Below are 27,953 nucleotides of genomic sequence, written 5' to 3'. Positions count from 1 at the left end.
CTAAGATTTGGGGAATGGTAAATGAGCATCGGCTTCAACTTAAAGTCACCAGCTGCATTGACCCCTAACAAGAGAGTCAGCCTGCCTTTTGAAGCTTTGAAGCCAGACGTTGACTTTTCCTCTCTAGCTGTGAAAGTCCTAGATAGCATTTTCTTCCAATATAAGGCTCATTTGTCTACATTAAAAATCTGTTGTTTAGTGTACCACCTTCATTATCTTAGCTAGATCTTCAGGATAACTTGCTGCAGCTTCTACATCAGCCCTTGCTGCTTCACCTTGCACTCATGTTATGGACAGCAGCTTCTTTTCTTAAACCTCATGAACCACCTCTACTAGCTTCAGACTTTTCTTCTGCAGCTTCCTCACCTCTCTCAGCCATCACAGAATTGGAGAGAGTCAGGGTCTTGCTCTGGATTAGTCTTTAGCTTAAGGGGATGTTGTGGCTGGTTTCATCTATCCAGACCACTAACACTTTCTTCCTTTCAGCAATGAGGCTGTTCTGCTTTCTTATTCATGTGTTCCCTGGAGCGGCAAGTTTAATTTCCTTCAAGAACTTTTCCTTTGCTTTCACAGCCTGGCTGTTTTGCACAAGAGTCCTAGCTTTCAGCCTGTCTTGGCTTTCAACATGCCTTCCTCACTAAGCTTAGTCATTTCTGGCTTTTTATTTAAAATGAGAGGCATGCAGCTCTTCCTTTCACTTGAACGCTTGGATGCTATTGTAGGGTTATTAATTGGCCTAATTTCAGTATTTTTGTGCCCTAGGGAATAGGGAGGCCTGGGGAGAGGGAGAGAGAGAGAAGAACGGCTGGTCAGTTGGAGCAGTCAGAACACACACAGCATTTATCGCTTAAGTTCACCATCTTATATGGGCATGGTTCATGGTGCCTCAAAACCATTACAATAGTAACAGCAAAGATTACTGATCACAGATCACCATAACAAATATAACAATAATGAAAAAGTTTGAAATATTTTGAGAATTACCAAAATGTAACACAGAGACACAGAGTGAGCAAATGCTGTTGGAAAAATGACACCAATAGACTTGCCTGATGCCAGGTTGCCACAAGCATTCAATTTGTAAAAATGCAATCAAGCAAAGCGCAATAAAACAAAATATGCTTGTAATTACAAACAAATCCCCCTTACTATGGAGAGATCTGGTGGTCCCCACTTTGATCAAGTAATCAAAGTTGGCATCACCAATCTTGACACAAGAGACATTGCAAGCCTCCTAAAGTGAAGCAGTAAGAAAGAAATAACACAATATCACCTTTATATATCACATTTATATTATTGCTAAAAATGTTATACTTGAGGGACTTCCCTGGTGGCGCAGTGGTTAAGAATCCGCCTGCCAATGCAGGGGACATGGGTTTGAACCCTGGTCCGGGAAGATCCCACATGCCGTGGAGCAGCTAAGCCCGTGTGCCACAACTACTGAGCCTGTGCTCTAGAGCCTGCGAGCCACAACTGCTGAAGCCCGTGTGCCACAACTACTGAAGCCCGTACACCTAGAGCCCATGCTCTGCAACGAAGAGAAGCCACTGCAATGAGAAGCCCATGCACTGCAACTAAGAGTAGCCCCCGCTTGCCGCAACTAGAGAAAGCCCATCACAGTGATGAAGACCCAACACAACCAAAAATAAGTAAAATAAAATAAATTTGTAAAAAAATGTTATACTTAAATACAACCATTAAGAAACAACATGAAAAATCCAGACTGTGTGACATTCTGTAGGACAACTGACCTAAGTTCTCTCATTATAAACAACCAAAAAAATGTGTGTGTTCTCCATTAAAAGTTCTAAAAAAGATATAAAAACAGAATGTAATGTGTGGATCTAAATGGGCCCTGGATCCTGGAGACAGTTGGGAAAGACTGAATATGGATGGCTTATTAAATGGTGTTATGGAATTTTTGTTTTCGCAGATGTGATAATGAGTTAGTGATTATAGAATATGTTCTTATTTTTAGGAGATGTAAATTTGCAAATTGAAGTATTTAGAAGTAATGTGTCATGTCTGCCACTTGTATTCAGATGGTTCAGAATTTGCTCCCACAAATATGGAAAAATGTTAAGTTAGTGAATGTATGTGAAGAGATCTGGGTGTTCATTGTACTACTTTCTCTTTCAATTTTACTGTACATTTGAAAATCTTCAAAGTAAAAGCTGAGGGAAAGGTTACAGCATATGATACTGCCAAAGGAAAACAATTTGAAAAGTTTGTGTGAATGAGAAAGCATACACATATTCTACTGCCCTGTATTAACATTTGACACTTCTGTCTTTCCATGCTAGTGGTTTGGATAATAAGTGTTCTGTGTATCCACTGACTTTTGACAAAAATGAAAACATGGCTGCCAAAAAGAAGTCTGTTGCTATGCACACCAACTACCTGTCGGCCTGCAGCTTTACCAACTCTGACATGCAGGTAAATAAGGGGACGCATGATGACGGGCCAGCCTGCTGGGGAGCAGGGTTGGTCGTGGAGAGCTAAAGCGGAGTTGCAGGCGAGGAAGCTGTTCTGGTGTCCCTCTTCACAGGAGGCTGTGTGCACTCCAGTTGGCTCTAAGAGGAAGCTTCTGTTGTTTTTCATATATATGTGTATATGTGCGTATATGTATATATGTGTGTGTATGTGTGTGTATATGTGTGTATGTGTACATGTGTGTATATGTGTATATATGTGTGTGTTTATATATGTTTATATGTGTGTATGTGTGTGTATATGTGTGTGTATGTGTATATGTGTGTATATGTTTATATATGTGTGTGTATGTGTGTATATGCGTATATATATATTTTGGGGGGGGGCGTGCCACTCAGCTTGTGGGATCTCAATTCCCCTACTAGGGATTGAACCCAGGCCATGGCAGTGAAAGGGCCGAATCCTAACCACTAGACCACCAGGGAATTCCTGGTTATATTGTTATTTTTAATAAAATCAGAAATGGGGAAAGTCAGGGCTATTGACTGTTGGTAGAGATGAGATGAACTCCATGCCATATTGAACATCCTCCTCTAATTGACTTGGTGGGGGTGGGAGTGGGTCAAGGAAACTTCTGGGGTGGTGGAAATTCCTATCTGGGTCAGAGAGGTGGTTCCAAGGTGCTTCCGTATGTAAAACTTCACAGGGTGCTGACTTTCAGAGTTGTGCATGTGACACGCCTCATCATACCTATTTTACACTCCCGTTTTAACACGTTCGAAAAGAAAAAGCATCAGAGGGTAAACCTGTGCCCTACTATGAACAAGCCACAAAGTGGAGACAATCCAACTTCAACGCTTTGGCTACGTTTTCTCTCACAAGTCCTAAAGCATCCTATCGTGTCTCTGTCACATCTCTGCAGAAAACCTGCACAGATACCACCACTCACACTGCCAGATACCAGGGGTGACTGAATAGCAGGGGAAGCTGGGAGCTCAGAGCAGGAGTAGGGGGTTGTAAACATGCTGCAGGGGCCACCCTGGAGGACGAGTGTGTTGCCAGTGAGGTGGAGGGGAGCACTGTAGGAGGCAGGTGGCCCGAGAGGTGGGCAGGGCCCGATCACAGGGTGCCCTGAGTGGTGGGGCTGACCCTACAAATGGCAGGGAGCCATTGCTGGGGCTGGGGCAGATTGGGTTTGTTTGAAGGAGGAGACTGAGTCAGATTAAAGGCCACTGGGCCTGACTGATGTCAGCGGTGGGGGGTGGGGGGTGGCAAGCATAGCGGCAAGGAGACCCGGGAATGGGTAATGGTTTCACTGCTGACTGGAGGGCTGTTCGGACTTAGAGGGCAGCGTTTACACCTGTTGTTTGTGATCAGGAGTCTTGCAGGCCTGTGCAGTAGAGAGTGCTGTTGCCCTGGCTGCTGCAGTGGCCAGATCGGATGTCTTTGGGCCTGAGGGGCAGCCAAAGCAACCGAGGATGTTTAGTCTCCTGTTCTGGATGGTGAATCCTAAACAAGGTTTTATTATTCTCTGTGTTTTGTTTTTCTCACTTGCAAGTGAGGATCGTAGTAAATTCTTCCCTCATGAGGTTTTCTGAGGATTAAATGAGATGATCCATCTCAAATACTTAGTAAATATCAATAAACATTAGCTCTTATTGTTTTGTTATTTGTATTAACACAAAGCTTCATGGGTGATTCAGATGCATAGCCTAGTTTGGGTACCACTGAACTCATGAACTAAGCTTCCTTCCAGCTCTGGGATCTAAGATGAAAAACAAAAACCTCAAGAGGCTGGTATAAGACCTACAGATTCTCTACATTCCAGAATAAGTGAATGACAATGAGTTAGAGGATCTGTTTAGTGCATTTATCATAATGAATGTTTGGTTTATAAAATTTATTTTTACTTACATTGTAATGAAGATCACAAATATTTAAAATATTTTTTAAATATTAAGAATTTACTGTTAACTTTTAAAAACCATTCATTTCTTTGACTGAAAAGTATGGTATGGAAAATTCCCATTAAAGAGCTAGACCGAGGGACTCATTTCAGGCAGTCATTTGTTTGGACCTGATGTCCCAAAAAAGATTGGCAATTACTGGCCCTCTTGCAAATGTTAGGACAGGACTAGGGTGGAACATCCACTAGTGGGTGTGGCCAGCAGAGATTGGAGGGAATTGTAGCACATCACAAAATACAAGTTCTCAAATTAAGACACGGTCCAAGTCTTGTGTGTTCCTAAGCTGCTTTTACCAGCCTGAGTCCTCTTGTCAGATATACACAGGCCTATTAAGGGAAGTCGAGGCCAGAGGGAGTCCCATGGGCAGCTGCATGGGCTTTGCAGCCTGGAGAGTCTCCAAATTTGAGAGCTGCCTGCAAGTGGGGGCTTTGAGGAGGGCCTTGGGGCCCACACCCAAGAAGCCTGAGAACTCCGGAACTCAGCCAGCTCTTTCTCCATGGAGGGGCCTCTCCTGGCTGCAAGAAGATCCTAGGCCTCCCAGACTGCTGGCAGGAACCCACTCCCAAGACGGTGTGGCCAGCAGGTGCAAGGCCACGGTGGGAATGGATTCTTTCCTTGTAATATGTCCCCTCCCTGCAAGAAAAAGAAGATTCTTTTACAAGTGCTAGGCCTAGCATGCGAGAGGGAAGGGAAGAGAGGGGGAAGGAGGGAGAGGATGAGAGGAGACCACCAGCACGTGGAAACTAGAGGTGCAGCACAGTCAGTGGGTACACTGAGTGCTGGCAGTCCTGTAAGGCCTACTTCCTGTTTTCTTTCCTCAGCCATCAGTAATCTCCATCCACAGAGGGCTCTGTTGTGGGCACTTACACTGCAAGAGCCCCTTCCCACACTGTCTTATCACCTTGTCCAGCCCCTGTGAGCAGCAGGAAGGTGGGGCGTAGGGAGGCTCTGCTTGCCAGGGCTTAACCCTTGTGGGTCCCCCCATGGCTGCTCAGAACCATGCTGGCTCCAGGGCTCTGCAATACCATCAGCTGGGTCTTTGAGGCCTTGAGCGCTGGATCCCCACTGCCTTTCTCCCAATTGCACTAGAGCCCAAGCCTCACACACACTGGCAGCAACAAAATTTAAAACCCTAGTTCTGGCCGCCATGCCTTTCCCCAGGCACCCCAGTGTTCTTCTTCATGCATGGGCCAGCCTTTGTACTTGAAACTACCCAGAGTCTGCTTGAGGGACAGCTGCACTGACCTCAGACAGATTTTCCTAAAATATACCCTTGATTTGGTCGTTCTGCTCAGAAGCTTTCCACAGGTCCCTCTTGCCTACAGGCTAAAGTCCTCACTCTGTACCCAGGCACACCTTTCATTCACTGCACAGGTGCGCCTTCACCTCAGCTCGCTCTGCTCTCCTCCCCTTCCTTAGTGAGTGGCCAGCTCTCACTCCTCCTCTGAGATCAGCTCACATGTTGCCAAAGTGGGTTTGGTGTCCCTCTCACAGACCTACCTGTATCTCAGCACTTCTCACTCTATCGTAAGTGATCATTGTCTTGTCTGCCAAGACCATCAGGAACACCTGCCACCCAGCAATGCTAAGTTTATTAGACCTACTGCAGCAAGGGAGAACCCCAACTTGACAGAATCGCTATACCTTCTCAAAATGAAGAAACTGGGGAAGGGTCCTGAGAGGGTTTCAGGGTCCAGGGTGAGTGGTCCAACCTCGCCATGGTTGCAGACCCTGAATCGCAGTTCTCTGCTGATACTGAATAAACCCATCTTTGCTGGAGAAATACCTGGCAGTCTGTTTGTTTCAGGTCAACAGCTTGCTCACCAGGACTTGCTTTAAGACCCTTACCTCGCTGGGTTTACCAACCCTAAGCTATTATGTCATAACTAGTTTTCCACCTTAAAAGACCCACCTTAAAATGGGAGGGCACACACCTTGGCAGCGGTCGTGGAGGAAACCGGCGAGGCTTCCAGAAAGAGCTGGTGAGCAAGCTGCTGTCCCTGCGCTTTTTTTGCCTGCAACCATAGTGAGTGGACCATGGCAAGGCATGTGCAAGTCCCCACACAGTAAGGCAAGGAGGACCCTTTTACAGAGTGGAAAAGGAAGTTGGGAGGATTAAACAGAGTTCATGGCTGTTCTTTTTTTAATTTATTTTATTTATTTATTTATTTTTGGCTGTGTTGGGTCTTTGTTGCTGCACATGGGCTTTCTCTAGTTGTGGTGAGTGGGGACTACTCTTCACTGTGGTGCGTGGGCTTCTCATTGCGGTGGCTTCTCTTGTTGCGGAGCACTGGCTCTAGGCTCGCGGGCTCAGTAGTTGTGACTTGCAGGCTCTAGTGCACAGGCTCAGTAGTCGTGGTGCATGGGCTTAGTTGCTCCATGCATGTGGGATCTTCCCGGACCAGGGATCAAACCCGTGTCCCCTGCATTGGGAGGTGGATTCTTAACCACTGTGCCACCAGGGAACCTCGAGTCCATCGCTTTTCATTGGCTGAATCCTTGCCAGGAAAGAAGAGAAGTCTGTCTTCTTCCTGTTGGTCTCTATCATCACAGGACATGAGAGCTCCCCCGTCTGGTCTCCCACTGTATTTAATTGAGGCTTCTGTTTCATTAATTTTTTACAAAGCTATTAGTCTTGATAAGTAAGCTTAGTTGGTTCACAGTTTTTGTTGTTTTTTTTTTTCCGGTACGCGGGCCTCTCACTGTTGTGGCCTCTCCCGTTGCGGAGCACAGGCTCTGGACGCGCAGGCTCAGCGGCCATGGCTCACGGGCCCAGCCGCTCCGCGGCATGTGGGATCTTCCCGGACCGGGACACAAACCCACGTCCCCTGCATTGGCAGGCGGACTCTCAACCACTGCGCCACCAGGGAAGCCCTGGTTCACAGTTTTATCTTGCAGGAGCAGTTATTTCCTGGAGCGGGCAGCTAAGTTATTTTTACTTGGCTTCTCAATATTGTCTAACGCAGCACCGGGAAGTCTGCCTGGCCCTGGAATTGATTAACATAGGGACAGGGATTTTGGTGGGTTTCAGTCCTTCCTGACAATCCTGTTAACCAAGTTCCAGGAGAGCAGAGACCAAGACACAGTCTTTCTGCAAACCCTGACGCCTAGTGGAGGGCCTGGACGTGGTCAGCACACGGCAGATGCTGGTGGGCCCTGTGTGTCTGTCAGCACCACTCAGTGGCCCAGGGAGCCTCTGGGGGATCCAGCTACAGGAGAATGTGTTTAGCAAAATCCTGCTCCAGGTGGGTCCCGGCAAGCAGCGTCAGCGTCACCTGGGAGTTTGTGGGAAATACAGAATCTCAGGCCCCACCCCAGGCTCTCTATTAGCAGCTGAGTATGGGGTTGCACATTAATGTCTGGGAAGCACAATGCTGGGCTTGGCTGCTTGTGGGAGCCGCTTGAGGTTCTGTTAAGCAAACGTTCACAGAGCACTTCCTACGTGGCAGGCAGGTATAGAGCCCCACAGGTACCGCAGGGAGACCTCTGGGTTTCATACTCTGCAGGAGGACAGGCACATAAACAGCTCAAGGACAGCGAGGGTGTCAAAAATGAACTGTTTCTTTCTCAGTACCAGAGAAAGAGTTCTGTGCTTGAGTCCAGATTTAGCAGGTGTGTGTGTGTGCGTGTGTGTGTGTAAGGAGCCTCCTCTTCCCCGTGGAACTGTAAGCATCTGCTTGGCTTCCCCTGACAGGGACATTAATGACAGCCACACCCTTCCTGTCCTTTCCTGCGGCAGATCCTGACAGCGAGTGGCGACGGCACGTGTGCCCTGTGGGACGTGGAGAGCGGGCAGCTGCTGCAGAGCTTCCATGGCCACGGGGCCGATGTGCTCTGCTTGGACCTGGCTCCCTCAGAAACCGGGAACACCTTCGTGTCTGGGGTAAAGACCCAAGGAAGATCTCTGGGGGGGTCCTTTGTCCACTAGGGAGGCTCATGGTGGCACTTCCTGTTAATTTGTGGGACTAGGCTGGACACTTCCCTGGCTGGGGCTGAGATTCCTTAAAGAAGTAGCAGAGAGTTAGCATCTGAGAGCTTTAGAGACAGTCGCTAGGCACCAGGACGCTCAGGTGGCAGTGGTGGCAAGGCATCACTGTGGTGTGATCAGAGCTTTGACACTGGTGGGACACTCTCCCGTCCCACCCCTGCCAGTCACCAGCCCCTCCCACTCTCAGGCACAGGGAACAGTGTATCTGAAGGCTACGAGTCGGACAGGCAGGCCACCATGGCAGAGGAGCACCAGATGAGGAGCCAGGACACCTGGGACCCACGTTTGCTACCTGACTCTACATTGCATCCTCTGTAAATTGGGCATAAGGCACGATAGCATTTGCCCCCTACCTTCCCCAGGATATTGTGAGCAGTAGAGGGAAGAGTTTACAGTGTGTTATGCAGAGAGGCACGTATTTCTATGGACACCTGGGAATAAGAGTGGAGAACTGAGGTGGCTGGCCTGACCCCTGGGTCCTGTCTGATCTCGCTCAGGAGACAGTGATGAGAGAGGACAGAGGTGCAAACGTTATCTAATGATGTTTGCTCCGAGCTGCCCACATCTTAGTCCTGGGCCTCAGGTGAGGGCTGTGAGGCCTCTAGTTGGCAGGGGCCCTGATTTTCTTCTTGGGTATTTGGCCCTATCTGTGTACATTTCATTCTTGTGTCTTTGTATAACTGTATTTATCCCTACTCAACGACACTGTTTTTTCAAATTGTTGATATCATTGTGGATTGTATTGTCTCTTTCAGAGTATTAAACTCCATCTGATTTAGGGTCCTGTAACGATTTGAAGAGACTCGCTGATTCCTTTGTCCACATTCTCAGTAAAGATGCTTGGAGTACTCAACTCCCATAGCAGGTCTTTCTGAGACATCAGTTATGGCACCTCATCCACCCTTTCCTCTGAGTTGAAACCAACAACTTGGACACTAATTTTAATCCATTACTCCTTCTGTTTGACCTTTGAGAGTCTAATTATACTGCTCATGCTTGATCACAGAAAGCTCTGCAGGAATTTATGAAAATGCTCCCGGAAGCAGGATAGTATGTGAAAGCCTAGTGTTTATGATTCTCTGGGTCATGGTAGCAACCCAGACAAGGTTCACTTTACAGGTGTTGAGGCAGAAGTCCAGGGAGGTGACTTGCCTGAGCCACCCAGCTGACTGCAGGCAACACCCTGACTAGGCTGCTGGGGTGCAGCTGGCCCAGGGGCACCTGGCTCTCCACCTGTGCTCAGGCTGCTCCACACACCTGAGACAAAGCTGGGAGGTCCCACCACACCCACTGTCCACCTGCCCTCCTCCCCTCTGGGCTTACAGTGGCAGAGATAAAGAGGAGGGGGAAAGGGAGGGAAAAGTGAAGAGACATGCCCAGGAGGAAGGGGAGAAGGAGGCTCTGGAGTGTTTTCAGCCCCTCAGAAAGGTGGGAGAGAAGAAAACATGCTTAAAAGGGGGCTGGGTGCCTTCCCTTGCTCGTCACCCTGACCCCAAGACCTCACTCTGGCCGTGTGAGGGCTTATCAGTTGAGGAAAGTGGCCTTAGGTAAAGCTAGTGCCAGAAAAGCATATTGTCAGCCATTTACTAATGGGAACTAAAAGGTCTCTGTGACATAACCAGAACTCATGCCTGTCTGTAGACATTCCTTGCATTGTACATAACTCTGGGTAACTTTCCGTTTGTAGGGATGTGACAAGAAAGCCATGGTGTGGGACATGCGCTCCGGACAGTGCGTGCAGGCCTTTGAAACACACGAATCTGACATCAACAGTGTCCGGTCAGTGAGTAAAATGTTCACGTTGCTCCTCTGTCCTCCCAGTGTTTCCCGGCCTGGGCTAGCGCTTAGCCTCTAGGCTCAATTTACTTGGCTGATAGAGGCTTTTCCAGCAATAATGGCTGATTTGTGGTGGGACTGAACAGCACTCCCGATTTCTTGGAGAATTTTAATATAATTGCACTAGGGGCAATGAATATTATCCTGTGTAGGTCAAGTCAGTGTTTCTCATTCATTCATTCAACAAATGTTTATTAAGTCCTTATCTGCTAGACATTATTCCAGAAACTGGGAGTACTGTTTTGAACAAGACAACATCTCTCCTGTCCTATGGAAGACAAAGCACAGATAAATGTGCTATTTAAGTACTGCTAAGTGCTAAGAAAAAGTAAAACAGGGAACTGTGGTAAGATGGGTTATTTCTTTGAATGGTCAAGGCCTCTCTGAGAAATTGATGTTTAAATTGAGACCAGGATAATGAAGGAGCCAGGCTTGCAAAGAGCTGGGGGGAAGATCAGGAAGGTGAGATGTTCAGGGACCTAACAAAAGGCCAGGTCACCACTAGCGAGTCCTGAGTTGGGGAGGTGGCTAGCATGATCCATGTTTTGCCTTTAAAAGATCACTCTGGATGCTGTATGGAGAATGGATTGTAGGGGAGCAAGAATGGAAGTATGACGGCCAGTTAGAAGGTTGTTGTGTGAGTTTGAGAATGAAATGATGGTGGCTGAAACTAAAGAAGACACACAGGGAGGATAGAAATGTCTAGAATTGGGAAGGATTTGAGATTTTACCCTAGCTGCAAGCTATGAAGTAAGGCTGCCACAGATTCGTGGATGCTGCTAGAAGGCATGAGACTCCTGGGTTAGAGATGAAGGATAGTTGGTTACTCGTAGTGATGGCAGTAGCTGGGGTATCAGCATTTTTGTGCTGGTTACCTAAGCCCCAATTCTACAGGGTCACATGAAAAGGGCCAAATGACACCTGCCCAGGCAAAGGGCTGCATTATAGGAGAAGAGCCCTGAGCTTAGGGAACCTGAATCTTTTATAAGGGGCAGTAAGCACTGATCCATTTGCTAAGACAGGGAGGGTTGGAGGCAGTGCAGGGAGAAGGCAGTGGTTGCACATGGATTCTGGAGCTCTGTCTTGGGCTAGCTAAGTCTGAGATGCTGTTATACGACCAAGTGGGAATGTCAAGTAGGTAGCAGGAGCTGTGAACCGGATTCCAAGAGAGAGGTCAGGACTTGACATATATATTTAGAAGCTGGCACTGTCAGGACAGCATTTAAAGTATAATCACTGAAGAATCTTTATACTTAGAGGAAAGCACTAGACTTACTCCCCTTAAAAGCCAGAACACAGGGCTTCCCTGGTGGTGCAGTGGTTAAGAATCCGCCTGCCAATTCAGGGGACATGGGTTTGAGCCCTGGTCTGGGAAGATCCCACAGGCTGCGGAGTAACTAAGCCCGTGCGCCACAACTACTGAGCCTGTGCTCTAGAGCCCGTGAGCCACAACTACTGAGCCCGTGTGCCACAACTACTGAGCCCGTGTGCCACAACTACTGAAGCCTGCACACATAGAGCCCGTGCTGTGCAACGAGAGAAGCCACCGCAATGAGAAGCCCGTGCACTGCAACCAGAGAAAAGTCCACATGCAGCAGTGAAGACCCAGCACAGCCAAAAATAAATAAATAAAATAATAATAATTTTAAAAAGCCAGAACACAATAAGAATACTTAATTACCTTAGTGGTAGAAATATTAATGAGAATTTTCTAGCTCTTTGACCTCAAATGTAGGAAAGGAAAACGGGAAAAAAAAGATCACTTTTTGCAAATGTGCAGTAATTACCCAGAAAATCCAAGGAAATCAATTGAGAAATTACTACAGATAGTAAATGAGGTTTTTAAGATACAGGATAGAATATAAAGCCACAAAGCTAAATTAAATCCCTATATATTCATGAAATAACAGCTTAAACATGCACATTCTCTCACCCATGCTGTTCCCTCTACCCAGAACCCTCTTCTTCTAATATCCACCAGGTCTCTACTTAGGCTGCCCTCTCTCCAGAAGGCCTGATAATTTTTCTTTTTAGATATTTATTTATTTTGGCTGTGCCAGGTCTTAGTTGCAGCACACGGGATCTTCGTTGCGGCGTGTGGCATGCACGCGGGATCTAGTTCCCCGACCAGGGATCGAACCCGGGCCCCCTGCACTGGGAGCGCGGAGTCTTACCCACTGGACCACCAGGGAAGTCCCTGAAGGCCTGATTAGAGGAGAGGATGACCATAACAGTAATAATCATTAGTTACTTCATGCTTCTTATTTGGCACCATGCCACGTTCTTTGTATAATATATATACTGTCTTATTCAGCCTTTTTTAAAAATTTTTTTATTTTTTTTTACAACTTTATAATTGCTTCACAATGGTGTATTAGTTTCTGCTTTATAACAAAGTGAATCAGTTATACATATACATCTGTTCCCATATCTCTTCCCTCTTGCGTGTCCCTCCCTCCCACCCTCCCTATCCCACCCCTCCAGGCGGTCACAAAGCACCGAGCTGATCTCCCTGTGCTATGCGGCTGCTTCCCACTAGCTATCTACCTTACATTTGGTAGTGTATATATGTCCATGCCTCTCTCTCGCTTTGTCACTGTCTTATTCAGTCTTTACAGCAGGAAATGTGCTTTATTCTCCTCACTTTTCAGATGAAGAAACTGAGGCTGGGCCAGGTGAAGGCACTTGCCAGAAGTATCCCATGTAGTGAGTGGTCAGTGCAGACAGCTTCCCATGGCTCTGTATATCTGATTGCAGTGTCTGTGTTTATAACCACTGTCTTATCCCTTAGCTCTGGCCAAGTCTTGGGAATGAGGTATATGATCAAGGGGAAGCAAGGATACAGGGGACCTGCTTGTGTTTGGTGTCTGGTACAGATATACATATTATCTCATTTACTCCTCACCAATACTCTGCAAGGCCAGTGTCACTGTCCCCTGTTTACAGAGAAGAAAATTAGGTAGGTCAGTGGGACCTTCCAGATGAGCCTCCCTTTCTGGCCTCTGTAATGAGTGGTCTGTGTATCCCTAGAAGTCTGGGGGACCAGCATGGGACAGCCTTCCCAGATGCTTCTGATGGGCACCCAGGATTGGGAATCACCACTCTAAGTGCTTTCTCCCCACACTTTCTCTCTGCAGATACTACCCGAGCGGAGATGCCTTTGCTTCGGGATCAGATGATGCTACGGTATGTTTCTAAGTTATTGAGAGCTTTTCCTATCCAAAGGAGAGATATGCTGACCTAATTTTAGTTTTCAAAAATAACTTTTTTCCTGATTACAGAACTGATGTGACTTCAATAAAGAAAACTTGGGGGAAAACACTAAATTATGTTAATCATTATACCCAAGAAAAATCACAGTTCGGTGAATTCCTTTCTGTCTTTTTAGTTTTAAAACAACGTGCTTTATAATTTGCTTTTTTCACTTAGCAATAGATTGTGAACATTTTCCCATGCCAATACATATTTTTCTCCCACATTATATTTTCTTAATGATTAAATAGTTTTCCATGTTATGGATATGCCATCATTTACTTAACCAGTCTTCAAGTTTGGGGTCATTAGGTTTTTTCCAAGGTTTTTTTTCCTGTTAAAAACACTGCTATAAGCAGATATTTTTGGTACTTCTCTTATCATTTCCTTAGAATTAATTCTCAGACATGAACTTGTTGAGTTAAAAATCAGCCTAGTTTTAAGGTTTTTGATACTAATTATCAAATTATGTTGACCTATATTTCAGGAGGAAAAAAAATTCTCCTGTGCCCTCAAAATAGCAAATATCTTATTAAATAATGAATTGCACTCTAATTTGCTATCATGGAAGAAATTACAGGGGAATAGATTGAGGGTTTGATAATAATGAAAATTTAAAACTTCTGTATTTCAAAAAATATTTAACAAAATTTAAGGGCATACATTTGGGAAAATTCAAGAGCTTTCAAAACTTCCCTACCCTTTGATCCAGCCATGCTATTTCTTGGGAACAATTCTATTCTAAGGATTCTGTTTTTTAGCTATTCTAAGGAAAATATCAGAGATGCATATAAAGATTTTTATAGAAGAAGGATCATGGCTTCCCCATAATTTTATTTGTAAAAGAGAAAAATCAGACATAATCAAACACTTAGCAGGGTATGGCTAAGTAGATTCTGATATATCCACATGAGGAATATAACAACCATATTACTCCTGTTTTTTTTAAGATTATTTAATGATATGAGAAAATGCTCACAGCATAATGCTAATAGAAGCAATAATGAAACATCCTCCCCATTTAAATCCACACATAAAATAGATTAAGACTGAAGGAAATAGTCCAGATGTTAGTAAATACCTCTAGGATTGGGGATGACTTTTATTTCCTCCTTTATGCATTTCTGAGTTTTCCTGAATTTTCTGCAGTGAACACATATTCTTTGTCAGAAAAAAAAAAGAGGGCTTTCATTTTTGTTTTTGTACCTAAAGAAATCTGTATTTGCTGTTTCTTTGAATCTCTAGTAATCCCTGGAGATTGATAGGAATCGGGATTGAGGGAGAAAATACTAGGAGAGAAAATGAAAGAGTTTTTTCCCTTATCCCTCAAACTACACAAGCCAAAAAAAAAAAAAAAAAAAAACTACACAAGCCACTGGCACCTGCTTGTAGCTCTGTGGCCATCAATGCACCAAACAGGATCCAGATACAAGTGCCTCTTTGTCTTCTTTGTCACCCCAGTGTCGCCTCTACGACCTCCGGGCAGACAGGGAGGTTGCCATCTATTCCAAAGAGAGTATCATCTTTGGAGCTTCCAGCGTGGACTTCTCCCTCAGTGGTAAGATTTTATTTCAGAAACTTTCCCAGGACTGTAAAACAGGACTTCAATGAAACCCAGCTCTGCCAAGCTTCCCCTCCTAGCTAAACTTCCTATGGGTCCATGTGCTAAAGAGTCTACTTTTGCACCAGTTTTCCTCCACTGCATTTTTGACAGCCTGCTTTGCCCTGCCTGAAGCAGCCTCCCCAGCCCAGTTCGCTCCACGGGAAATGAAGGCTGGGCCCACCTTATGTTCTTCTTCAAAACAATGATGTATCAAAACTCCATCTGCGCCTTTAGGCATTTCCTCTCCAGCCTTCCATTTTCCTTTCACACCTGAAAAGGGACCTTTTTTTTCAGAGGTGGGGTGGGGGGGAGTGAAGCAAGAGTCCCTTTCTTAATGCCCTGAAGCTCATGGCACCTCTGCCCTCACAGCTGGGGAGGCTGCCTGTGAAAGTTAAGGCAGCACTCTTATGCTGGGTCACTGGACCATTCAGTTTTCCCAGACACCCCCCGGTTGTGTAGCTGTGCCTTTGTGCATGCATGCTGCTACTGGAACGTCTTTTCCCTTCCTTCTCTGCATTGCAAACTCCTATTCAGCCCTCAAAGGCCAGCTCAAATGTTGCTTTCCCTGTAGTGCCCTTTTTAAAAAATTTTTTTAATTTAATTTAATTTAATTAATTTATTTTTGGTTGTGTTGGGTCTTTGTTGCTGTGCATGGGCTTTCTCTAGTTGCATCGAGCAGGGGCTACTCTTCATTGCGGTGCGCGGGCTTCTCATTGCGGTGGCTTCTCTTGTTGTGGAGCACGGGCTCTAGGTGCGTGGGCTTCAGTAGTTGTGGCACACGGGCTCAGTAGTCGTGGCTTGCGGGCTCTAGAGCGCAGGCTCAGTAGTTGTGGCACATGGGCTTAGTTGCCCCGCGGCATGTGAGATCTTCCCAGACCAGGGCTCGAACCCGCGTCCCCTGCATTGGCAGGCAGATTCTCAACCACTGCACCACCAGGGAAGTCCCCTGTAGTGCCCTTCTTGATCCCCCTTCCTCTATGATCACATAACACTTCACACATAGCTGAGCACTTCCATGACAGCCCTTACCACAGGGTGCTGCAATGATTTATGAGTCAGCCTGCCCACCACCACCCTCTACAGGGGCCAGCAACTGTGCTTTCTCCTCTTTGAATCCCCAGGGCAAAGCACAGTGCCTGGCACATAATGGGCACTAAATCACTGTTTATTAAATGAATAAATGAATGAATGAATGAGCGAGTGCATGAGTGAGAGTCATGAAAAGAAAAACAAGAAGGAAGGAACTGGTTTCATAACCATCATATCCTCCTGCTTTAAGGTCGCCTGCTGTTTGCTGGATACAACGATTATACCATCAACGTCTGGGATGTCCTCAAGGGATCCCGAGTCTCCATCTTGTTTGGACATGAAAACCGTGTTAGTACTCTACGAGTTTCCCCTGATGGGACTGCCTTTTGCTCAGGATCATGGGATCATACCCTCAGAGTAAGAGAGAAGTTTTTCTACTTTCCTCTGTGTGTGAGAGCAGGGGTGATTGGCCTTCCTGAAAGCAGAGAGGTCAGAGTAAGCTAGGATGGGCCTGGGCAGCCAAAATAGAGCTCTACTTTCAATTCTGTAGCCACAGAGAAATGATTTGCCTGGGGAGGTAGTGAGTTCCCCATCAATGCAGCTATTCAAGCATAGATACCCTAAAAGTCTGATTCCAGCCTTTGACAAGTCAGATTGCCAGTCTCACCTCCCAGTAGTGCTGGATTCTTAATCTTTGGTCACAGAAGCCTGTGAAGCCCACACAGGGGCTTCAGGAGACCTATGAAGCCCCTGCAATTATATGCTAAATTGTGTGTGTGTGTGTGTGTGTGTGTGTGTGTGTGTGCGTGTGCGCGCGCGCGCACGCGTACGCATTTTTTCCAGGAAAAGTCCTCATGGCTTTTATTAGATTCTCAAAGAGCTCCATGACTTTGTCAGATGTTCGCTCCCTAGAAATGCCACCAAAATAACCTGTTCATCAAGCAAAGCTTATCTCACTGTGGAAGATCACAAACTTGACAGTTTTATTAGCATTTCAGAAGGGGAGAGCAAAGGCAGTATTTATGAGGTTTGGGGAGTCTGGTTGAAGGCAAGTCTTTTGATGGAGGGACTTAATTAGGATTGGACAAATTTGTGGCATAGTTTAAGATTGTTGGACACAGGGTCGGGGGAGGGAGAGAATTTCGAAGACCGTCTTGAAAAGTAGGTGGTCATTTGATGCTGTGTACTGTCGTGAGAAGTGTGTGTCCTTTCTAAAGAGGGTAATTGAGTAGTCTAGTCTTAGGGTAAATAGATAAAAGGATTTTTGCGAAGTTCCTGAAACACACAGGAAAGTTACCTGTGACTTCATCATCCTGGGCAAGAGTTTGCTAAATTAATAAACATGCCAATGTACCCAGTGAGCTGAATGGGTACAGAGGGTTCTGGTTTTCAATCTAAGAGTTACCTTCCCTAGCAAGAAGGCCACAGATGCCCTTCAGATGATTAACTAAGGGGGAGGGGGAGCCAGGGCCAAAGAAGCACCTTTGAGATGCTAGGAGTACAGTGTTATCTTTCTAAGACATGTGAATGCTCTATTTTGGATGTAGTGTGTATGTTTGTGTATAGTAGACTTTGATTTTATCTGTTTAAACTCAGGTTTTACAAGTCATTAACTGAAAACAGACTAAATATTATCTATTTGTGTCTTTGCAGGTCTGGGCTTAATCATAATGCACATATAGGTACCTGAGAATAGAATTTGAAATCGTCACATGTAAATAGATCTTGCTTCTAGAGGATCTGAGAGTTTATTGCAACTTAGCTTAAGGGAGCAGCTCCATGACTGAATGTTCAGCAAGCATCTCCAATATTACTGTTAAAACCACCACCCTGGAAAGATCCCAGAATGAGCCTTCAGCACTATGAGAACACCTTCAAGTACAGTGTTTTTCATTTCAAACACTTTTTTAAATGAATCTTTTTTTTTTTTTTTTTTTTTTGCGGTACGTGGGCCTCTCACTGTTGTGGCCTCTCCCATTGCCGAGCACAGGTTCTGGATGCGCAGGCTCAGTGGCCATGGCTCACGGGCCCAGCCGCTCCGTGGCACGTGGGATTTTCCCGGACCAGGACACGAACCCGCGCCCCCTGCGTCAGCAGGCGGACTCTCAACCACTGCGCCACCAGGGAAGCCCAAAATGTATCTGTTTTTAAGGTTATTCTAAACTGTCGTCTCAACTCATTCTATCGCCAGTACAGTTCAGCATATAATATATTCCATATTGTTTCCTTGAATCAAATTTATTTTTCGGAGCACTTTAAAAGCTGATTTTTCTCAGTGTACACTGTGACTTTTGGAACCTTCCCCTGCAAGTGCTGACTTTAATGGACTGTGTGAGAAGGACAGTGTTAATTGGTCTTTGATAGAAGAAAATGCCAATTCCAAATGTAATTAGACAGAATCAATTTTTTTAGTGTGTTTTTATGGTGAAAGTAGCCTTTTCAGCCTTGCGTCCTATTGTATTTTTTAGGATAAAACATTTTCATATGTGTAAACAGTTATAAATGAAGCAGAGATATCATAAAATAGAAGGTTTGATGTGTGGATCTTGTGATGGTGGGATATATCACTGCATCATGGGGACAGGACTTTTTCTTAGAGGGAAAAGCTGAGTGCTGTTTGTGACACAAATGCTTCTCAGAGCAACCAAAACCTTTCTGTGTGGGAACATAAGACAGTAAACTCATTTAAAAACCTGTTTGTAGTGTTAGACGTATTAGGATTAGTAGCATCTGCTCAGACTAAAATGAATCTTGTTCGTATCAGTTACACTCATCTTTATTGCATTGCAAGTGCAATTACATATACAAATTAATTGATAGGGTAGGTCTCGAATGATAATGTCTTTATTTCACTTATATTGAGGAAAAATAACATAAAATATATCTTGTCTTTATTTGAAATTCAGCAGTTCCTTCTGGAAGGTACCAAGTGCTTTAGTTACAGGATCCCTTATTTTCTGTTCTGTCTTGTTTTAAGGTGTAGAGGCTTATTCTTTGTTTTAGAAAACTCCTCATTCATAAAGATGGCATGCATCACTTAGGGAAATAAAAGGTCATCTCTGACCAAAAATGGTTCCTGGGTGAGGCTTGCCCTGTGGGTGGTCTGGGGTCTGGCAGGCCAGGTTCTCATGGTGCCCAAGGGCTGTGTGTGCTGAGTCCCCTGGATCCTCGGTCCCCTCTCTTGGCCCTGCTCCAGCCTGGCCCTTTTCCTAATGGTAGTTCTGGCTTTGCAGGCCCAGCCGCAGGCTCTGCTGCTTGAAGTTGCCCTTCCAGGGCTGGAGCCATCCGACAGGCCTGGACCCAGTGCCCCTGTAAACCTCAGGGGGCGTGCCAGGCCCACCTGCAAAACAACTTGTTCAGGTATCAAGATGGGCCCAGTCAGTCAAAAATTACCCAAGCCAGCTTTTCAATCAACTCTTTTGAAATAAACATAATGATTATATGCAATCATTTGCCAAGAAAACATTTACCAAGGGTTTTACTACACAGCAGGCCCTGGAGTAGAGAGAGAAAATATGAAAGGCTACTGCTCACCCCCCTACCCCCTCACCCCCCCTCCTCCCGCATCTCCCAGACCTCCACCCCGCCCTACCCACCTTGAGAGTCCAGAGGGAAGGCGGGGAGGGAGCATGGTCCAGAGGGACAACTTTTCAGCCACCTTCTCCCTCTAGTAGATTCCAGTCTGAACAGGGGCTCAGGGAAATGGGCACAGGGTCTACCCAGCTCCTGCCAACTGCTGAAGGGCTGGCCCCACAATGTGTCCTGTGAAATTCTCAAGCTCTGCTCCCAGAATGTTCCTGAGCTTGTTCCTGGGCTCCTAGTTAGGGCATCCCCTTCCCTCTCTCCCACAGACCTTTTTGTGTCTCTGCACTCTGACCTGGGCCTCCCAGAAGTGAAGGAAGGCAGGGCAAAGGAAAAGTCACCCAGACTCTGGGGAAGCAAATTCAAGGTTATATGTTTAGAGAGGTGGGGGAGCATCTTCAGTATATGTGCAAAATAGCCCCTAACTTTCCAATCAAAAAAGTGACCACAATGTGACCACAAAAGTGACCACATTTCAGCCATAAAGAGAAACGAAATTGAGTTATTTGTAGTGAGGTGGATGGAACTAGAGACTGTCATACAGGGTTAAGTAAGTCAGAAAGAGAAAAACAAATACCATATGCTAACACATACATATGGCATCTTAAAAAAAAATGGTTCTGAAGAACCTAGGGGCAGGTCGGGAATAAAGATGCAGATGTAGAGAATGGACTTGAGGACACGGGGAGGGGGAGGGGTAAGCTGTGACAAAGTGAGAGAGCGGCATGGACCTATATACACTACCAAACGTAAGGTAGATAGCTAGTGGGAAGCAGCCACATAGCACAGGGAGATCAGCTGGGTGCTTTGTGACCACCTAGAGGGGTGGGATAGGGAGGATGGGAGGGAGACGCAAGAGGGAGGGGATATGGGGCCATATGTATATGTATAGCTGATTCATTTTGTTATACAGCAGAAACTAACACACCATTGTAAAGCAATTATACTCCCATAAAGATGTTTAAAAAAGTAAATAAAAAATAATTTTTAAAAAAGTGACCTTCAAGGCCCTAAGAAAGTATTCCCTCAAACACTCACCCCCATGGGCAGTTAGCCACCTCCCCTATAAGTATGTAATCTCACAGCGCCTGTTGTTTAGTATTTATTGATGAAATACTTGGTTGGAAATATACTACACCACATGGAGACTGAAGGATAAACCCCAGGTAATAAATTATATTTTGCATATTGAAAATAATGCTGAGTGGAGATTTTTAATCAGGTTTTCTTTTTTTTAGAGGACTTGGAGGCAAAGCTACCAAACCATTGTGGTGAAGGGGCCAAATAGATGTGCCCCGAGGTGTGCATAGCCTTGGACACCCCCTTTCCAGCCAGAGAAGAGAAAGGTTAGGCAGACAGGGGGGTCAAACAAGGAGGTATGTGATGACAGGTGTTTGTGGGAAATACCTGTGAACTGAAACCAAGGCAGCTGCTTTGGAGGGAATGGGCGGCTGGCCTCCCAGAAGTAGGGCCCTGCTGCTGGTCCTGTTCTGGAATGAGCCCAAGGCCAGAGCAGGCACCCCATATCCACTTCCCTCTTCCCACCCTGGACCTCCTCTATACCCTTCCCGGGATTATAAGTGGCTTAAAGGCAGTACAGGTTGTAAGGGCCTTAGCATCCTTGCCTCTCATAGTTGCTTGGCCATCTGGCTAGAAGGTGGTCCTGCTGACACTAGGACTCATCTATAAGAGGGGGACAGCATGGGGACAAAGGATGTGCACCTAGTTTCAGACCCAGCTCTACCACTTTTACAGGATATACAATGTCTAAATTTGTCTCAGCCTTAGTTCCCTCATCTAGGAAATGGGACAGTCCCAAGGTACGTAAAGTACCTTCCCCTCCTCCCTTCCTCTCCTTTCCAACTCCTTTCCCTTTTCCCTCCTCCCCCCTCCCTTGCCCCATTTCCTCCCTCCTCCTCTCCTTGTCTCACCTCTTTCCTGATCCCCTTCCTCCTCCTACCTCTCCCCCTCTTCTTCTCCCCCTCCTCCCTATTCCCCTTCCCCTTGTTCATTCTTTTCTCTCCTCTCCCCCCACTCCACATAAGCGATCCCTACTCATGTATCAAATTGGTAATTATCATCAATTAGAGATTCATCTGGGCCAGTGGTTCTCAAAGTTTTCCATCTTAGGATCCCTCTACACTCTTAAAAATTATTGAGGACCCCAAAGAGCTTTTTGTTTATATGGATTTATATCTATCAATATTTATCATATTAGAAATTAAAACTGAGAAAAATCATAAAACACAAGAATACAGAAGCACATATTCCAGTGATGATGCCTTCACCACACATCAGTAGCCTCTGGAAAACTCCTGAGAAAGTGAGTGTTTTAAAAGCCACACGTCCAGAAAAGAGTATTATTATGAAAATAGTTTTGACCTTGGAGGATCCCCTGGAAGGACTCCCAGGGTCAGATCAACTTTGAAAGCAGCTCATCTGGGCTAATGAGCCCTTTTCCAGCCCCTCCCTGTGAGACGTCCCTGGGGCCATTCAGGCCCTTGTAGGGGTTTGGAAGAGGAGGAGGAAGGTAATTGAGAGGGGGGCTCAAGCGGAGGCTCTGGGGCAGCCATATGCGGCACAGGAGGGGCCCTGCGGGCACACAGAGGCAGTGGGAAAGGCAAGAGACCAATGGGGGCTGTGAATCACTGAAAATCTCTAGATATTTTCAGTAGTTTAAAAACAAAAACAAAACCAGAAACCATATAAGTAAGGCTCACCAAAAATGTCACATCTTGATTTTTTGGTTAAAAGTGGGACAAGCGAGCCTGGTAACCCTGGTCAACTCATACTAATAATACAAGCTCCTCTGTAAAGAGCTTTTACTATGTGCCAGGTACTATGCTAAGGCCTTTGCACATACCAACTCATGTAATCCTTGTAACAGCCTATAATGCAGTTTATTGCCTCCATTTCGTAGGTGGGGAAATTGAAGTTGGGAGGGCTGAATAACTTGCTCATGGTCGCCCAGCTTCTGAGTGGCAGAGGGGGGATTGCAACCAAATCTGACTGCAAACTGCATAGGAAATTCTGTGTGGAGGTTAATTTATTCATTTGTTGTTTGATTGCACTGATAATTATTAGAGTTAACCAATGACAGGGCCAGAGGATCTACCTCTAACCCCCAGGCTTCTCCAAATCTAAGAAAAACTGTGTGCTTGCTGCTAAAATATAATGTTCAAAAAGATAAAATCATGACTCCCTTGAAAATAAAACATGAACATATATCAAAATGTTTATTTAACTTAATAATTAATTAATAAGGGAATTCGTAAGATGTCACAACCAGCTCAGCTTGACTTACAGAGATTTATATTCCCTTCGGTGAAAATTCATTTGGCTCACCATAGAGGAATCACTGGCACTGGCAGATAAGGCACTCAGCAGTAGCATTAGCCAGCTCAGCCTTTGTAAGGGGAATTCTGTTGTTGCCACATCCTCGGTCCCTGCTGCATGGCCTCTTCATTCACGGTCGCATGGACCAAGCACTGTGGCAGCTGTGTAAAGAAGCTCTCTGACCTCCACAGAGTACAGGAGTTTGTCTACCTGATTATTAAGAGTCTTCTCTGCAGTGGCTGCCCTTTGGATTGGAGGCATTGACATGGGAGACGAGTATCTTCATTCTGCCTCTTCAGAGGGGTCCAGCCACATATCTCTGTCCAAGATTTCCTTGTCACCAATCTTCAAGGCCCTGACCATCCAGCCAAACCATCAGCAACTGCCCATGAATCAATGTAGATCTGTACTCTGGCCATCTCTCCCCCCAGGCATAGTGTACAGTCATATATCCTGTTTGAATTTCTGCCCACTGGGAGGATTTTCCTTCACCATTGTCTTCACAGTCCCCCCCTGAGTGGGGCTGTAATGCTCCAGCTGTCCACTTTCATGTATTACCAGCATATCATACGGACCCATCTATAATCCACGCTTGAGTTTTCTCCCTCAGTCAGCTGGTCATAAGCAATCCCCTGAAGGCCATAGGCATGGAACAAGAGAAGAGGCAAACAACAGGAGCTGTGTTGCCGGGGTCTGAGCCACCTACTCACAATTTACTTGTACCTCATGGACCCGCCTGAGTTCAGTCTCTCATATACCATTTCCACTTGATGAAAGATTGCTGCTGTGCACACCCAACCTTAAAACAAGGCATGTCAGACACCGTCCATATTATGAGGAGAACTCAAGCTGCATGGTCACCTCATTCAGCCTCTATGAAGACCTAGTAGCAAGCCAGAACCTGCTTCTCAAAAGGATAGTCATCTGCAGAAGAGGACGTAGATTTGCTTCACAATCCTAGAGGTCTGCACCATAACTGTATCGGTGCTTGCCAGAGGCTCCATACAGCTTCTCTATTTGACACTTCAAGTATCATTGGACCTGCTGGATCATAAAACCCAAGTGATAAGAGTAGCTTGTACTGTAGCCTAAACAGCTGCAAGAGCCTTCTCTTGTTCTGCTTCCCAATCCACCTGCCTGTAGATGGGTTGAGGTTGCATACTCAGATGTGTATGTTGCCTCCAAAGTGACCTACCAAGGGTTGTGCTTCTTTGTTTTTGTCGGTGATACGAGCTGCAGCAATTCATCTTCCACCCTGACGGGGATATTTCAAAATGCTCCAGACCAATGAACCCTCACAAATTTCACTGCTGGTACAATTCTATGTCAGTCTGTGTCCAGTCAGGAGAAAGAAGCCATAGAGTAACATGAACAGAGAAAGATTAGTATAAGAAGTATTAACTATAATAGGGAATTGGGGTAATGAGGGATTGGCCAGTAAAAAGTGGAGAATTCTAAGCAATATAGGGATGGTAGCTATAAGAAGCAGCCAAAAGCTGGGTACTCCTTCAACCTCTATTATAGTGATAATTTAACTGTACTGTGATTGCCTGTTTCTTTGTCCCATCACTAGACTCTAGAGTCCTTGAGAGCAGGAACCACACGCCTTGTTCTCCATTATATCTCCAGTGCTAAGGGGGAGACCTACCACCCCCAAAGACTAGGAGTAAATGAGTGAATGAATGAGTGAATGCAGCCAATATTGGCACTCTAGCAACCTGCAGGAGAATCATCCTGTTTCCTGCCACGTATACCAGACCCAAAGAAAGGTACCTCCAACACACACCTGGATGCTTCAGTCCAATCTGAGAAGATGCTGATAATCCTTTCAAGGGAGCCGCCAGTGGAGGGCTGTGTGTAGCCTTTGTCAACCTCTCCTAAAAAGGAGGCAAAAGTCTAGTCCAGCTTCCCAGACTGTCCCCCACTGGGTTCTTAGTCCCCAAGCCAGAGCTAAACAATAACCCCAAAAGAGTCTCACTCTGCCCCTGATTGTTATGTGAACACATGCACACAGCTGGGTCTCGACTATTGGGGCCGGAACAGGTGTAGATGGGATTCCCATCAAAAGCTCCTCTCCGGACCTGGGAAAGCAACTGCCCAGGGCGGACCGGGCGGAGCCGAGTCAAAGCGGAGCGGGGAGGGGCGGGGCGCGGGCGGGCCTAGAAAACCGGCCGGGTCGGGCCCCGGCAGAGGCGGAGCCGTGGGGGACGCATTCTGGGAGCGCACAGCCAGGCTGCTGATGGACTACCTGGAGTACTGCGCCTGCGAGCCCGGCACCCCCGTGCGGACGCCGTCCACGCCTGAGGCCGCCGTGCTGCGCCCGTGGCCGCCCGGATACAGGAGACCAACCTGCACTTCTTGTCCCAATACCGCGGCTTCCGCGAGAACCGCGTCGAGCTCGTGGCCTGGATGGCGCAGGAGCTACTCGCCAACAACAGTGGCGGCCCCAGCTGGGCCCGCGTAGCAGCGCTCGTGACCTTCGCGTGGACGCTGCTGGAGAGGCCGCCGCGGGGGGCCTGTAGGCGGAAGAAGACGGAGAATGAAGACGTTAGCAGAGACTGCCGGTTCCTGGTGGCCTTGCTGTGTGCTCAGCTCTCCGGACGGCACCGCGCCCGGCTGATGGCGAACGGCGGCTGGGTGAGCGCGGCGGGCGCGGGGACCCGGGGTGGGTGGGCAGCCCGGGACGCGCCCACGCGGCCGGCGCCCGGAGGGACCCTGCGGCGCCAGCCCCGTGGGGCGTTCGTTTCAGCAGGCCTGGGACATTCGTGGTGAAGTTCGGCTTTCTCCTCTACTGGCGGAGTCAGTCACCGAAATAGGCCTAGCTAGACGGCTCTCATACTAACCCATTCTGAAACAGCAGCGCACGACTTGGGTTTGCACACTTTGGCCTTGTCCTTGACCGCCCTCGGGGTTTTAGGGTGCGCTCATGTTAGGTCTGGATGCTTTGCTTAAGTAGAAATTCCCAAAGTGGCGAAGTCAGCAACGGGGTGGCCTGGGCCAGGTGGGTTCTTTCTCCAACACTTATTAGTTGCACCTTTCTCCATAGACCCCATGGCTCTGCAGGTCAGAGCACGCCAGCCTAAAACGTTAGAATGAAAAGGCAGCCCCTTGTCCAGCCCCCCCCCCATCTCTCAGGAAGAGCTGAGGCAGAGGTCTCTGGGGGGGTGGGGGTAGGGGGCAGTGGTTGCGCGGGCACCCCGTGGTGCTGACGACTTGAGTTCCTTAACTTCTGATTCACTGCACCCAGCCCTCAATTGGCAGATAGCCAGGCGCCCTGGCGCGCAGCTGTAAGCCATTGATCTCTGTGGTCTAGGCTAGAGCGGGAGGCCCTTGCACTGCGGCTCCTAAACTGAGCTCATGATCAGCGAGAGTCTGGCCAGCCTTCAGTAAGAAGGGAGAATGCCTCCTGGGTTCTGAGCGAGACCTCTGCTGCTTTCTTCTCCTCCTTACTGGAGTTGAATCAGCAACCGTGGTGACCCAGGTTATAGAAGAAACACAGCCAAACTATTAAAACCAACAATTAAAAAAAAAATCTAAGAATCTAGGGAAGACACTGCAGGAAACTTAGCCTTCTGTTTTGCAATTTCCTGGTAGACCTGTATTGATGAATTGGGTTCCATTTGTGGAGGAGAGGTAGTGTTTGAATCAGAACCTTGACCTTGCATGAACAGTTTGAGGTGTTAGCATTAATTCCATTCTTTTGGGATGGGAAGGGATGGGGAGGCGGGGTCTTCAACTATTCAGGCCTGTGAACTCTCAGAACCCCACCTGAGCCATTTGTCTTAACAAGGCATTTGGCCCCCAAGGGCACTCCGCACTAAAGAGGAAATTGATAGGGGTGCATTGTTTTTGTTCTCATCTTTTGGCTAATCACCAATGAGTAAGGAACAATCTTTTAACATCAAGAAGCAGAAATTCTCCAAATGAGTAAACTAGACCTGCCCACACCTCTCTCAACTGCAGTTAAAATGCCACAGGCTGGATTTCAAGTCTCCCCTCCCCGCCCCCCATTTTTCTGACTGGAACTTCTTGCTTTATTGTCTCAGGGGATACCTTTCAATTTAGCGATTTGTCAGTTTCCCCAAATGGCATCAGTTCTTTGCTCAGGAAAGAACATGATACAGTATTCTACCTTCCTCTCAGCTTTTGAAAGAAGTGAGTGAAAAGGTGAGTATTCCTGCTCTCACTGACAAAGTTGTGTCCCCTATGTCAGACTACTTCTTACAAATACTAACTCAAAGATTCCTAATTACAAGTTACCTATTGCTCAGGATTTCCTTTTTTTTTTTTTTTTTTTTTGCGGTACACGGGCCTCTCACTGTTGTGGCCTCTCCCGTTGCGGAGCACAGCCTCCGGACGCGCAGGCTCAGCGGCCGTGGCTCACGGGCCCAGCCGCTCCACAGCATGTGGGATCTTCCCGGACCGGGGCACGAACCCGTGTACCCTGCATCGGCAGGCGGACTCTCAACCACTGCGCCACCAGGGAAGCCCCAGGATTTCCTTTTTTCACATTTTAAATTCAGGAGTTGTCTTAGTGTTTAATCTAGAGCCTCAGGTGTATTTTATTGAGTACAGGTTTTGAGTGTTACAAAGCAATCTAATTCTCTTCTCCCTCCCCTTATAGGATGGATTTTGTCTCTTCTTCCAACACTCATTGCAGCCATCTTGGGAAAGACAGCTGGTCTGGGTTTTTCTCTCATATTGTATAGCAATGATCTTAATCTACTTCTGGTCAAAATTATTGTGAGTTCTAAAATTCTTAACTCATTTCTACCTGCCTAACTGTGACCAGCCAAGCAAATTTGAGATGTGAAAAAACAAACCAGAGGAAACCACCTCCTGAGACATTTTTACCTGCATTCATATAAGTAGTCCTACAGTGATTCAGCCAGCATTTTAACTCCTGACAAGTACTCAGAGATATTAG

The 27,953-nt window shown here is 46.6% G+C and overlaps 2 protein-coding genes across 2 annotated transcripts in view; both read left to right on the top strand.

The window, feature by feature from the left end:
- Positions 1 to 24,704, top strand: part of GNB5 (G protein subunit beta 5) — a gene marked incomplete at both ends in the record, with an annotated part of 51,203 nt that extends 26,499 nt beyond the window's left edge. Inside the window, 7 exons of the mRNA XM_079699075.1 lie at positions 2,304 to 2,436; positions 8,140 to 8,283; positions 10,076 to 10,167; positions 13,362 to 13,410; positions 14,938 to 15,034; positions 16,359 to 16,603; positions 24,600 to 24,704. Coding sequence (XP_079555201.1) covers positions 2,304 to 2,436; positions 8,140 to 8,283; positions 10,076 to 10,167; positions 13,362 to 13,410; positions 14,938 to 15,034; positions 16,359 to 16,603; positions 24,600 to 24,704 — 865 coding nt within the window. The remainder of the gene's footprint in view (positions 1 to 2,303; positions 2,437 to 8,139; positions 8,284 to 10,075; positions 10,168 to 13,361; positions 13,411 to 14,937; positions 15,035 to 16,358; positions 16,604 to 24,599) is intronic.
- A 4-nt stretch (positions 24,705 to 24,708) lies between these two features.
- BCL2L10 (BCL2 like 10) lies at positions 24,709 to 27,773 on the top strand (the record flags this gene model as incomplete). The annotated part of the gene is given in 4 exon segments (XM_079699074.1): positions 24,709 to 24,795; positions 25,041 to 25,344; positions 25,347 to 25,663; positions 27,651 to 27,773. Coding segments are annotated over 4 exon segments (831 nt in total).
- Between the last annotated feature and the right edge of the window lie 180 nt (positions 27,774 to 27,953).

Source organism: Hyperoodon ampullatus (genome assembly GCF_949752795.1).
Source record: "Hyperoodon ampullatus genome assembly, chromosome: 3".
Classification (NCBI taxonomy): Eukaryota; Metazoa; Chordata; class Mammalia; order Artiodactyla; family Ziphiidae; genus Hyperoodon; species Hyperoodon ampullatus.
The sequence above is the reverse complement of the archived record's forward strand: the minus strand, read 5'-3'. Positions and strand labels throughout refer to the sequence as shown.